The sequence below is a fragment of the Bombina bombina genome, chromosome 1 (assembly GCF_027579735.1).
Source record: "Bombina bombina isolate aBomBom1 chromosome 1, aBomBom1.pri, whole genome shotgun sequence".
NCBI classification, from domain to species: Eukaryota; Metazoa; Chordata; class Amphibia; order Anura; family Bombinatoridae; genus Bombina; species Bombina bombina.
Window position 1 is genome coordinate 1,255,232,831 of NC_069499.1, and position 14,601 is coordinate 1,255,247,431.

Genomic DNA, 14,601 nt, shown 5'->3' on the forward strand with positions numbered 1-14,601 from the left:
GGAAGGCTTGACTGTTGCTTACGCTCTGCATATGTATTGTATGCTAGTATGTTCTCCCCCACTTCATCAGTGTATTAAAATTGCTGTGTGTATTTTAGTTTTCTTTCCGCACAAACCACTGCCCCTCTTCCATTTCCACTAGCAGAATTACCTCCATATTTCCTGTCTCTGTGTGGCAAAATCTTGAATTGTCTGCCGGTGTCTGCTACTATCTCCCACACTTTCTGCTTCACTTTATCTCGTTTTACTTTTCTGTTCTAGTCTGAGCCTCTGTGTCTTAATGGTCAAAAAGCACAGCACAATTTAAAAAAAAAAAAAAAAAAAAAGTGTCACAGGAACCTCCGTTTCTAAATTCCTCTAACCTAATGAGCTGTGCTGAGCTCCTGACCTCTTGCTATAATTTTTCTACACTTCTTCGCCGACGCCGTCTGTGTTGTAAAAGTGATTGTGTCTGTAACACAGACACTCTGATGACAAGAATCCTGTCAGCCTCATATCTACTTGCTAAAGGCTAAGTACTCACAACTTTTAGTTTTAATACACTTATGTAATCGTTTTACATATTTTTAGACAATATGGTTTCTAGGAAAAAACACTGTACAGCATGTCATATTTATTTATTTATTTATCGGCTCAGGGTTTATTACTGCAGTAGTTATAATACTGTTAACAACTTTCACATTATTTTATTATTTCTATGTATTGTTATTGGCGGGGGGGGGGGGGGACAGAGAGAAACAGAGCAGAGAGCGAGAGAGAGATAAAGGGATAGATAGAGAGAGACATGGAGGGGGAGACAGAGAAACAGAGCAGAGAGAGCTAAAGGGAAAGAGAGAGACAGAGAGAGACAGGGGGGAGAGAGACAGAGGGGGGGGAGAGAGAAAGAACCAGAGGTGGAGAGAGAGCCAGAGGTAGGGAGACAAAGGAGGGAGACAGAGTAAAAGAGGGGGAGACAGGGGGGAAAGAGACAGAGGGGGTTTGAGAGCAGAGACAGTATCACTTATGAACTGCAAGATACACCCATTCTCTGCAATAATTAAAAAAAATTAAAAACATCTAAGTAGGGGGAAAGCACTATTAATTAATATGTTTTGTTTCTTTCTACACAACCAAAAAAGAAGAGATTGAAGCAGATAATTATTGGGGTTAACATTTAAATAAAAAATAAAAAAACTGAGGCTCCAGTGAGACCTTATCTTCTAATCCACAGTCCAGTTTAATTGGAAAAACGTTGTTCTTTGCAGAAGCCAGTATCACTTTCAGCCTCCCCTAGTTAGTATGTTATTGATGGCGCACTTACACCTTTGCAGATTCCCTCCCTGTCCGCATATTGCATGATGTGCTGTGAAGTTTTTTCTGAGTACCAGCCTAGGACTTACTGTGCATCTGCACAATTTACATAGATGAGCCAACAGAGAGCGCTCCATGGTGCACAATCCCACCACCCCCATGCAAAGACAGCTGACAGAGTGCACGCCACCAGACCCCCTTCCTCTACACAAATATTATGAATTAGTAATTTTTCTTATTTAATATATAAAAAATAATAAATACCATTATTTTAATAAAGATGCATGACTGATTAAAATTCCTGCAGCTGAGCGCAGGGCCCTTGGTCAAGTGCCTAATGGCCTGAATGCTTATTGTGTGCATATATGTATATATATATATATATACAGGTGGCCCTCGGTTTACAACGTTTCAATTTACACCGTTTCAGAATAACAACCTTTTTTTCCAGTCATGTGACTGCTATTGAAAAGCATTGAGAAGCAGTGCATTTATTAAAATAGCCAGTAGGTGGAGCTGTCCGCTTGTGTTGCAGCAAAGCCAAGCAAGCTGAAATTAATCAGTTTAACCAGACCTGAGCTATTGAGCTGATTTCAAAGGAACAACATCTTCCTGTCTATAAATCAGTCCAGATTGGAATGCATAGAAAGAACTGTTTACAGGAAATTGCAAGTGAAGTCTGTGTTGTGTGATTATTTTATTAGGTTTATAATGCTGTTTAGCAAATGTTTTTGTTAATTTAACTTAGTTTAATTATATATTCTGTGTTGTGTGATTTTTTATTAGGTTTATAATGCTGTTTAGCATTTAAAGTCTTCATTTCAAAGCTTTAAAAATAATGTATTAGGTGTTACTTATGACAATTTTGAGAGGGGCCTGGAACCTATCTCCCTCACTTCCCATTGACTTACATTATAAACTGGGTTTCAATTTACAACGGTTTCGATTTACAACCATTCCTTCTGGAACCTAACCCCGGCGTAAACTGAGGGCTACCTGTATATATATATATATATATATATATATATATATATATATATATATGTGTGTATATATATATATATATATATATATACACACATATACATATTTAGACATTTATATGTATGTATCTCTTTGTTAAAGCCCTTTACCTACCTTTTTTTTTCTAACACCTGAGACCACTTTTTTGTGCAATATTAGTTTTTTAATCATTTTTATTAGATGGTGTTATTATTAGTAACTCTTCTTTTAATGTATTTTTAATGTGTTTTGTGCAATTGTTTTGCGAAACAGTTAACCAGAGCTCTGAGAACACGCTATCCCGATGCATTTACTTCAATTGCGCTCAAGCGATCATGTTTACTTTAAACTTGTAATACGAGCGATACATCTGATGCGCGAAAATGCCTGCAATAAACCCCTTTACGCTTGCAAGTAATTGTTAGGGCACCACTTGTAATCTAGCCCTATATGAGGGAGAGGTGCAGAGATTTGTCTACCTGCACAGACCGGGGGATCAGGACAACTGTGGTTTATAACATTCATAAGTAAGGAGCCAAAATGTATTAGACTTTATTAACAATAACATAAATGATAAACTGAATAAAATAACATTTTCTTACCACAAGAATATAAAGATTATTTATATAACAATTAAGGACTTGCAGTAGAAAAAAATCACAAGTAAAAGCAAACTGAACCTCCACTAGAAAGCCACTATAACTATCACTATTTGTATGAAATGATGACGGTCCGCCCACAATAAATGTCCCCTGTATTTCTGTCTGAGGAAAAAAAAAAAAAACATGCACAATTTGAAATAGCTAACTGAAAAATACTAAACGTGCACTGCTAAACTGTCACACAAGACAAGGGCTAGCTGGACAAGAAGAAAGCTGTGGGTGGAGCTTGGTGGCCATTTTCAGTTGCTAACCAACAATGATTATTCAAATGTTTCATATACTTCTTGCAAGCTTATAGAAGTGGGACCAGTTGCAGGATGCTTCTCTGGTATGTAACAATAAGTTATCAAAATTATGTATTGGGTCTAGACTGTCCCTTTAATCTAAAGAATTTTTACAGCCACTATTGATTGGCTCATTTCCAACAGTATTATGACTTGGTCAATAAGAATTTTTAGTTTGCATTTTGAATTCGAATAATGACTGTAACATGATTATGTTAAAATAATGTCCATCTGCACTTAGCTGAGATGTGCTTCACATATATGTATATATCCATTTCTGTGAGAGAAATAGTACATAGTTTATTGTTAATACTCTGTTAACATGATCTGTAAGTGTTACCATGACATTTAATTGTATACAGCTGGAGCAGTTGGTAATGGGTGATACAGGGCTATTTAAGCCCGGTGTTCACCCACATCAATATGTCTATGAGTAAGGCTGACATCAAGCCGAAACGCGTAAGACAGTACTGCTCCAGCTGATCTTATGAAGAAATTTTGCTTTTAAAAAGGAGAATTTATCCATTTGTCCTGTTGAAAAGAATTTTGTTTCTAATAAAGCTGCAAGAGTTTTACAAAATATATGCCTTGAGAGACGGTTTATTTGTATATACTCTCGATTAAGCTTACCGGGCTGGATCTCGGCATACCAGAAGTCATCGCAGTGCTAGGGGCTACGGCAACGTAGTAGGGGATCCCATTGGCTGTGCGGTTCAATACGGACCGGAAGTACACAGAAAGAAGACCAATCACATCAGTGCATCACCGCAGCATTGCAAAGGACGCCGAAGACAGTGCAGAGTTCCTACGGAGAAAGCGGGACCTCTTGAGGGGCAGGGGTAAGCGAATATTCGGATGAAGAGGCAGTGAACACCGTGGTGAGTTGTTGCCCTTTCCGTTTCTTTGAAACGCTACCACACACACGCTACACCGCAAGACGAGATATTTGATAGACTTTGAAATCCTGGCATTTCTGATGAATCTATCTAACTGACACTGGCACACTGTATCCGACAGCAATTGTCCTTTACTGCACATTTTCGCACACATGATTTTGGGATCCCCTCCCCATATACATATCTTGAGCCTCACTGGGAAGAACATCCACTTTTGCTGATATATTTAATAGCTACCTAGTTAAAATAAAGACAAATTTACCTGTAAAATAAAAACTAACCTAAGTTACAATTACACCTAACACTACACTATACTTAAATAAATTATTCCTATTTAAAACTAAATACTTACCTGTAAAATAAACCCTAAGATAGCTACAATGTAATTAATAATTACATTGTAGCTATTTTAGGATTTATATTTATTTTACAGGTAACTTGGTATTTATTTTAGCTAGTTAGAATAGTTATTAAATAGTTATTAACTATTTAATAACTACCTAGCTAAAAGAAATACAAAATTACCTGTAAAATAAATCCTAACCTAAGTTACAATTAAACCTAACACTACACTATCATTAAATTAATTAAATAAATTACCTACAAATAACTACAATTAAATACAATGAAATAAACTAACTAAAGTACCAAAAATAAAAAAAATAAGTTACAAAAAATAAAAAAAAACTAAGTTACAAACATTTCAAAAATATTACAACAATTTTAAACTACTTACACCTAATCTAAGCCCCCTAATAAAATAAAGCCCCCCAAAATAAAAAAATGCCCTACCCTATTCTACATTAAAAAGTTAACAGCTCTATTACCTTACCAGCCCTTAAAAGGGCCCTTTGCGGGGCATGCCCCAAAGAAATCAGCTCTTTTGCCTGTAAAAAAAAAATACAACCCCCCCCAACATTAAAACCTACCACCCACATACCCCTACTCTAACCCAAACCCCCCTTAAATAAACCTAACACTACCCCCCTGAAGATCATCCTACCTTTAGCCGTCTTCAGCCAGCCGACCACCGATGGAACAGAAGGACATCCGCAGCAGCCGAAGTCATCATCCAAGGGGCGCTGAAGAAGTCTTCCATCCGATTGAAGTCATCATCCAAGGGGCGCTGAAGAAGTCTTCCATCCGATTGAAGTCATCATCCAGGCGGCGTCTTCAATCTTCATCCATCCGGAGCGGAGCCATCTTCAGACGAGCCGACGCAGAGCCATCCTCTTCTACCGACGGACTAACGACGAATGACGGTTCCTTTAAGTGACGCCATCCAAGATGGCGTCCCTCGAATTCCGATTGGCTGATAGGATTCTATCAGCCAATCGGAATTAAGGTAGGAAAAATCTGATTGGCTGATTTAATCAGCCAATCAGATTGAGCTTGCATTCTATTGGCTGTTCCGATCAGCCAATAGAATGAGAACTCAATCTGATTGGCTGATTGGATCAGCCAATCAGATTGAACTTCAATCTGATTGGCTGATTAAATCAGCCAGATTTTTCCTACCTTAATTCCGATTGGCTGATAGAATCCTATCAGCCAATCGGAATTCGAGGGACGCCATCTTGGATGACGTCACTTAAAGGAACCGTCATTCGTCGTTAGTCCGTCGTTAGAAGAGGATGGCTCTGCGTTGGCTCGTCTGAAGATGGCTCAGCTCCGCTCCGCTCTGGATGGATGAAGATTGAAGACGCCGCCTGGATGATGACTTCAATCGGATGGAAGACTTCTTCAGTGCCCCTTGGATGATGACTTCAATCGGATGGAAGACTTCTTCAGCGCCCCTTGGATGATGACTTTGGCCGCTGCGGATGTCCTCTTCTGTTCCATCGGTGGTTGGCTGGCTGAAGACGGCTAAAGGTAGGATGATCTTCAGGGGGGTAGTGTTAGGTTTATTTAAGGGGGGTTTGAGTTAGAGTAGGTGTATGTGGGTGGTGGGTTTTAATGTTGGGGGGGGTTGTATTATTTTTTTTACAGGCAAAAGAGCTGATTTTTTTGGGGCATGCCCCGCAAAAGGCTTTGTTATTTTATTAGGGGGCTTAGATTAGGTGTAAGTAGTTTAAAATTGTTGTAATATTTTTGAAATGTTTGTAACTTTTTTTTTGTAACTTAGTTTATTTTTTATTTTTGGTACTTTAGTTAGTTTATTTAATTGTACTTAATTGTAGTTATTTGTAGGTAATTTATTTAATTAATTTAAATGATAGTGTAGCGTTAGGTTTAATTGTAACTTAGGTTAGGATTTATTTTACAGGTAATTTGTATTTCTTTTAGCTAGGTAGTTATTAAATAGTTAATAACTATTTAATAGCTATTGTACCTAGTTAAAATAAATACAAAGTTACCTGTAAAATAAATATAAATCCTAAGATAGCTACAATGTAATTATTAAATTACATTGTAGCTATCTTAGGGTTTATTTTACAGGTAAGTATTTAGTTTTAAATAGGAATAATTTATTTAAGTATAGTGTAGTGTTAGGTGTAATTGTAACTTAGGTTAGGTTTTATTTTACAGGTAAATTTGTCTTTAACTAGGTAGCTATTAAATAGGTAATAACTATTTAATAGCTATTGTACCTAGTTAAAATAAATTGAAATTTGCCTGTAAAATAAAAAATAAATCCCAAGATAGCTATAATATAATTATTATTTATATTGTAGCTATATTAGGGTTTATTTTAAAGGTAAGTATTTAGTTTTAAATAGGATTAATTTAGTTAATAAGAGTTATAATATTTAGATGTATTTAATTAATATTTAAGTTAGGGGGGTGTTAGGGTTAGACTTAGGTTTAGGGGTTAATAATTTTATTATAGTGGCGGCGGTGTAGGGGGGGCAGGATAGGGGTTAATAGGTATTATGTAGGTGGTGGCGGGGTCCGGGAGCGGCGGTTTAGGGGTTAACATATTTATTATAGTGGCTGCGGGGTCCGGGAGCGGCGGTTTAGGGGGTAATACATTTATTTAGTTGCGGCGGTGTAGGGGGGGGGCGGATTAGGGGTGTTTAGACTCGGGGAACATGTTAGGGTGTTAGGTGTAGACAGCTCCCATAGGAATCAATGGGATGTCGGGCAGCAGCGAACATGAACTTTCGCTATGGTCAGACTCCCATTGATTCCTATGGGATCCGCCACCTCCAGGGCGGCGGATTGAAAACCAGGTACGCTGGGCCGGAAAAGTGCCGAGCGTACCTGCAAGTCATTTGATAACTAGCAAAAGTAGTCAGATTGTGCCGAACTTGTGTTCGGAACATCTGGAGTGAAGTAAGAATCAATCTGTGTCGGACTGAGTCCGGCGGATCGAAGCTTACGTCACTAAATTCTACTTTTGCCGGGCTGTAGTGCTTGATAACTACAGCGAATCAGCCTCGCCACAAATACGCTGCAGAATTCCAGCGTATTTGAGGTTGACGGCTTGATAACTAGGCCTCAAAGGGTTAAACATGAATCCCTAGCACTACTTGTTAATTAAGTTTTAACCTATCAGGTTTTCCCAGCTACCTTAAATAGGTTAGCAGGTGTCTGAATTGTAGCTATGATTACGCCTTGACAGGCGAAACATGTCAGCAGCAGTATCTATCAAGTTCATGCTACTATTGTGACTTTCCATGATTGTGTATACATGGATCTTTATGGAATAAAATTAAGTTATGTTTTGGAAAGATGTCTGCATTCATTCTTTCGGTTCTTGTTGAGATATATATATATATATATATATATATGAGAAAAAGATTGAGAAAAGCGCTAAACAAGGATCTGATCCCAAATATACTTATTGTAGATTGTCTGTATAAATGTATTTATATTTGTATTAGTGTATACAGGTATCTCAAAGAGCCCCTTAATAATAATAAAAAAGAGACCTGTGGTTATGATTAGTACTAGACCACATACAAAGGTATATTATTAACCAGAATCTTATAAGATATAATCAAATAAACTAGTGTTAAGTAGTAGTTGAGACAAATGTTATACATATACACACACACACGAAAGACTCATCTCTCTTTTTCATAGGTTTTTCAACATTTATTTTCCAACGTTTCGGCCCCAACCTGGGCCTTTCTCAAGGTAACATGCAATGCAAACTAACACAATATTTATATTATATATTATCTGATTTTCTTAAGGTAGAATATATATATATATATATATATATATATATATATATATATATATATATATATACAGTATATATATATATATATATATATATATATATACACACACACATACACACACACACACACACACACACATATATCTATCTGTGTCTTATCTTTGTATTTATGTCTGTAAATACATATATGCACATATACATTCATCATATACATACATTTAGACATGTATATGTATGTATCTCTATGTTAAAAACCCTTTGTAGCCTTTTTTCTAACACCTGAGACCTCATATCTTTGAGCCTCTATAACTTTTTTGTGCAATTTTTTTTTTCAATACATTTTTATTAGATAATGAGTGTAACTGTACTATGTAATTTTTTTATGTGTTTTGTGAGACTTTTTGTTTCCCAAAACAGTAAACCAAAGCTATGAGGTTGTGCTTTCCCATCGCACGTCAACTTCAATTGCGCTCAAGCGATTGCATTTACTTTTAACTTGTAATACAAGCAAAAAAAACGGCCTGCGCTAACGCCTGCAATGAACCCCTTTTTGCTCACGTATAACTGTTAGTGCTCCACTTGTAATATAGCTCAAAATATTCTAATGAAAAAAAAAAACAGAACTACTGTTGTTAAGCCCTGTGTTAGTGAAACTAACTAAAATATTGAAAAAAGTACCTGAAGTTTTTAATTGTGACAATAAATGTAATGCCAGGGCCTGTATCCCAAAAGAAGAATCTTCAACTTTTTCCAATTTCCAGCCACTCAGAACATTATTTCCCTTCAATACATGCAGCACAGCAGTTATCAGGTCTTTTAAAAACTGGAAAAGAAACAGAAATGTAAACCAATGTGATTTGTGTTTATTAAAGGAACATTAAAAACTAAATAAATGCTAGACAGAATAATGTATTTTAAGCTTATAGCCTAAGAATGATAGGCAGATGTAATGTTTAATTATGTTAGTAGTTTAAATATTGAAAAAAATAAGTGTAAAGTTTTCGTGGGAGGCGCCATGTTGTAACCTAGATTTCCTTCTCTGCTGAAGCCAATTAGATACAATCAAGAATGATTCATTAGAGAGTACAGCCCCTTTTAACAGGATCAGGAAAGAACACAATTTTCAGAATTATATTACAAGAAAAGGGAACATAATAAAGTATATTGGAAAGTTGTGCTATTAGATATAATTAGCCATTTCATATTACAATCTCAGAGTGTTTAATGACCCTTTAAAATGTATCAGAAAAAAAATCAGTTATCAGGATAATAGAGGAAATGCAGAGGGCATACATTTAGAAATCAACTTTTTGGAAAAAATAAAGATAGATATAGATATTATATAAATAAATTATAAGTTTAATTATTCAGAAAGTTTATTACAACTTACCCCTATTTTGAACTATAAAAAGGGAACATATTTTACAGTAAAGTTGTAAATTATTTAAGATCAATTTATAAAAAGTTATAAAACTGCTCAATTGAAATGAGGCTGAAACTATTTTAAAGCCACGTAGCTTATCAAACACCTACTGAAGCATTGCAATATAAGGTAAAAAAACTAAAAATGAATCCGGAATTAAAGAGTAAATAGACTATCCTCTTGTGAAAGGCTGCATGAGCTCAGAGTATATATTCATCCAAACTAAGAGGCGTTAGTCCCGCTTCAAGTAAAATGTGTCGTCATAGTATTTATAAAAAAAAAAAATCACCTTCCCCAATTCACCTGCTGGACGTGCTCCCCTTTCACCTGCTCACTGTTTTCAAGGTTTATCATATGAAACATAATCCAGCTCTTTTCATCTGATGTTCCTCTAAGGATATCTGCAAAGAACAACAAATACTGTTCCTTGCTGATTTCATCACCCATGATGGGCGACTTGTTATTAAGGTTTATGCTCTGGATTCCCCTGAAGATTCGCCGAGTGATAAAGCTTGGCAAGGAATTCCCTAAATAATCCTGGGACAAAAATAAAACACAAATAATCAATGTTAATTATTGGGGGAGGGGGTTAAAAGGATCCAAGTGGACTCACTGGATTCTAAATAACAGAATTTATGTTTACCTGATAAATTACTTTCTCCAACGGTGTGTCCGGTCCACGGCGTCATCCTTACTTGTGGGATATTCTCTTCCCCAACAGGAAATGGCAAAGAGCCCAGCAAAGCTGGTCACATGATCCCTCCTAGGCTCCGCCTTCCCCAGTCATTCGACCGACGTAAAGGAGGAATATTTGCATAGGAGAAACCATATGATACCGTGGTGACTGTAGTTAAAGAAAATAAATTATCAGACCTGATTAAAAAACCAGGGCGGGCCGTGGACCGGACACACCGTTGGAGAAAGTAATTTATCAGGTAAACATAAATTCTGTTTTCTCCAACATAGGTGTGTCCGGTCCACGGCGTCATCCTTACTTGTGGGAACCAATACCAAAGCTTTAGGACACGGATGAAGGGAGGGAGCAAATCAGGTCACCTAGATGGAAGGCACCACGGCTTGCAAAACCTTTCTCCCAAAAATAGCCTCAGAAGAAGCAAAAGTATCAAACTTGTAAAATTTAGTAAAAGTGTGCAGTGAAGACCAAGTCGCTGCCTTACATATCTGATCAACAGAAGCCTCGTTCTTGAAGGCCCATGTGGAAGCCACAGCCCTAGTGGAATGAGCTGTGATTTTTTCAGGAGGCTGCCGTCCGGCAGTCTCATAAGCCAATCTGATGATGCTTTTAATCCAAAAAAAAAGAGAGAGGTAGAAGTTGCTTTTTGACCTCTCCTTTTACCAGAATAAACAACAAACAAGGAAGATGTTTGTCTAAAATCCTTTGTAGCATCTAAATAGAATTTTAGAGCACGAACAACATCCAAATTGTGCAACAAACGTTCCTTCTTTGAAACTGGATTCGGACACAAAGAAGGCACGACTATCTCCTGGTTAATGTTTTTGTTAGAAACAACTTTCGGAAGAAAACCAGGTTTAGTACGTAAAACCACCTTATCTGCATGGAACACCAGATAAGGAGGAGAACACTGCAGAGCAGATAATTCTGAAACTCTTCTAGCAGAAGAAATTGCAACCAAAAACAAAACTTTCCAAGATAATAACTTAATATCCACGGAATGTAAGGGTTCAAACGGAACCCCCCTGAAGAACTGAAAGAACTAAATTGAGACTCCAAGGAGGAGTCAAAGGTTTGTAAACAGGCTTGATTCTAACCAGAGCCTGAACAAAGGCTTGAACATCTGGCACAGCTGCCAGCTTTTTGTGAAGTAACACAGACAAGGCAGAAATCTGTCCCTTCAAGGAACTTGCAGATAATCCTTTCTCCAAACCTTCTTGAAGAAAGGATAGAATCTTAGGAATTTTTACCTTGTCCCAAGGGAATCCTTTAGATTCACACCAACAGATATATTTTTTCCATATTTTGTGGTAAATTTTTCTAGTTACAGGCTTTCTGGCCTGAACAAGAGTATCAAGACAGAATCTGAGAACCCTCGCTTTGATAAGATCAAGCGTTCAATCTCCAAGCAGTCAGTTGGAGTGAGACCAGATTCGGATGTTCGAACGGACCTTGAACAAGAAGGTCTCGTCTCAAAGGTAGCTTCCATGGTGGAGCCGATGACATATTCACCAGGTCTGCATACCAAGTCCTGCGTGGCCACGCAGGAGCTATCAAGATCACCGATGCCCTCTCCTGATTGATCCTGGCTACCAGCCTGGGGATGAGAGGAAACGGCGGGAATACATAAGCTAGTTTGAAGGTCCAAGGTGCTACTAGTGCATCTACTAGAGTCGCCTTGGGATCCCTGGATCTGGACCCGTAGCAAGGAACCTTGAAGTTCTGACGAGAGGCCATCAGATCCATGTCTGGAATGCCCCACAATTGAGTAATTTGGGCAAAGATTTCCGGATGGAGTTCCCACTCCCCCGGATGAAATGTCTGACGACTCAGAAAATCCGCTTCCCAATTTTCCACTCCTGGGATGTGGATTGCAGACAAGTGGCAGGAGTGAGTCTCCGCTCATTGAATGATTTTGGTCACTTCTTCCATCGCCAGGGAACTCCTTGTTCCCCCCTGATGGTTGATGTACGCAACAGTCGTCATGTTGTCTGATTGAAACCGTATGAACTTGGCCTTTGCTAGCTGAGGCCAAGCCTTGAGAGCATTGAATATCGCTCTCAGTTCCAGAATATTTATCGGGAGAAGAGATTCTTCCCGAGACCAAAGACCCTGAGCTTTCAGGGGTCCCCAGACCGCGCCCCAGCCCACCAGACTGGCGTCGGTCGTGACAATGACCCACTCTGGTCTGCGGAAGCTCATCCCCTGTGACAGGTTGTCCAGGGACAGCCACCAACGGAGTGAATCTCTGGTCCTCTGATCTACTTGTATCGTCGGAGACAAGTCTGTATAGTCCCCATTCCACTGACTGAGCATGCACAGTTGTAATGGTCTTAGATGAATTCGCGCAAAAGGAACTATGTCCATTGCCGCTACCATCAAACCTATTACTTCCATGCACTGCGCTATGGAAGGAAGAGGAACAGAATGAAGTATTTGACAAGAGTTTAGAAGTTTTGATTTTCTGGCCTCTGTCAGAAAAATCCTCATTTCTAAGGAGTCTATTATTGTTCCCAAGAAGGGAACCCTTGTTGACGGAGATAGAGAACTTTTTTCTACGTTCACTTTCCACCCGTGAGATCTGAGAAAGGCCAGGACAATGTCCGTGTGAGCCTTTGCTTGAGGAAGGGACGACGCTTGAATCAGAATGTCGTCCAAGTAAGGTACTACTGCAATGCCCCTTGGTCTTAGCACCGCTAGAAGGGACCCTAGTACCTTTGTGAAAATCCTTGGAGCAGTGGCTAATCCGAACGGAAGTGCCACAAACTGGTAATGCTTGTCCAGGAATGCGAACCTTAGGAACCGATGATGTTCCTTGTGGATAGGAATATGTAGATACGCATCCTTTAAATCCACCGTGGTCATGAATTGACCTTCCTGGATGGAAGGAAGAATTGTTCGAATGGTTTCCATTTTGAACGATGGAACCTTGAGAAACTTGTTTAGGATCTTGAGATCTAAGATTGGTCTGAATGTTCCCTCTTTTTTGGGAACTACGAACAGATTGGAGTAGAACCCCATCCCTTGTTCTCCTAAAGGAACAGGATGAATCACTCCCATTTTTAACAGGTCTTCTACACAATGTAAGAATGCCTGTCTTTTTATGTGGTCTGAAGACAATTGAGACCTGTGGAACCTCCCCCTTGGGGGAAGCCCCTTGAATTCCAGAAGATAACCTTGGGAGACTATTTCTAGTGCCCAAGGATCCAGAACATCTCTTGCCCAAGCCTGAGCGAAGAGAGAGAGTCTGCCCCCCACCAGATCCGGTCCCGGATCGGGGGCCAACATCTCATGCTGTCTTGGTAGCAGTGGCAGGTTTCTTGGCCTGCTTTCCTTTGTTCCAGCCTTGCATTGGTCTCCAGGCTGGCTTGGCTTGAGAAGTATTACCCTCTTGCTTAGAGGACGTAGCACTTGGGGCTGGTCCGTTTCTGCGAAAGGGACGAAAATTAGGTTTATTTTTGGCCTTGAAAGACCTATCCTGAGGAAGGGCGTGGCCCTTGCCCCCAGTGATATCAGAGATAATCTCTTTCAAGTCAGGGCCAAACAGCGTTTTCCCCTTGAAAGGAATGTTAAGCAATTTGTTCTTGGAAGACGCATCCGCTGACCAAGATTTTAACCAAAGCGCTCTGCGCGCCACAAAAGCAAAACCAGAATTTTTCGCCGCTAACCTAGCCAATTGCAAAGTGGCGTCTAGGGTGAAAGAATTAGCCAATTTGAGAGCATGAATTCTTTCCATAATCTCCTCATAAGAAGAAGAATTATTATTGAGCGCCTTTTCTAGCTCATCGAACCAGAAACACGCTGCTGTAGTGACAGGAACAATGCATGAAATTGGTTGTAGAAGGTAACCTTGCTGAATAAACATCTTTTTAAGCAAACCTTCTAATTTTTTATCCATAGGATCTTTGAAAGCACAACTATCTTCTATGGGTATAGTGGTGCGTTTGTTTAGAGTAGAAACCGCCCCCTCGACCTTGGGGACTGTCTGCCATAAGTCCTTTCTGGGGTCGACCATAGGAAACAATTTTTTAAATATGGGGGGAGGGACGAAAGGTATACCGGGCCTTTCCCATTCTTTATTTACAATGTCCGCCACCCGCTTGGGTATAGGAAAAGCTTCGGGGGGCCCCGGGACCTCTAGGAACTTGTCCATTTTACATAGTTTCTCTGGAATGACCAAATTCTCACAATCATCCAGAGTGGATAACACCTCCTTAA

The 14,601-nt window shown here is 38.9% G+C and overlaps 1 protein-coding gene across 1 annotated transcript in view; it reads right to left on the reverse strand.

Moving 5' to 3' along the window:
- MEAK7 (MTOR associated protein, eak-7 homolog) overlaps window positions 1-14,601 on the reverse strand; it is a 133,559-nt gene that overhangs the window by 89,664 nt on the left and 29,294 nt on the right. Inside the window, exons 3-4 of the mRNA XM_053700845.1 lie at window positions 9,993-10,226; window positions 8,945-9,089 (exon numbers count right to left, since the gene is read on the reverse strand). Of these exons, the coding sequence (XP_053556820.1) occupies window positions 8,945-9,089; window positions 9,993-10,226 (379 nt within the window). The remainder of the gene's footprint in view (window positions 1-8,944; window positions 9,090-9,992; window positions 10,227-14,601) is intronic.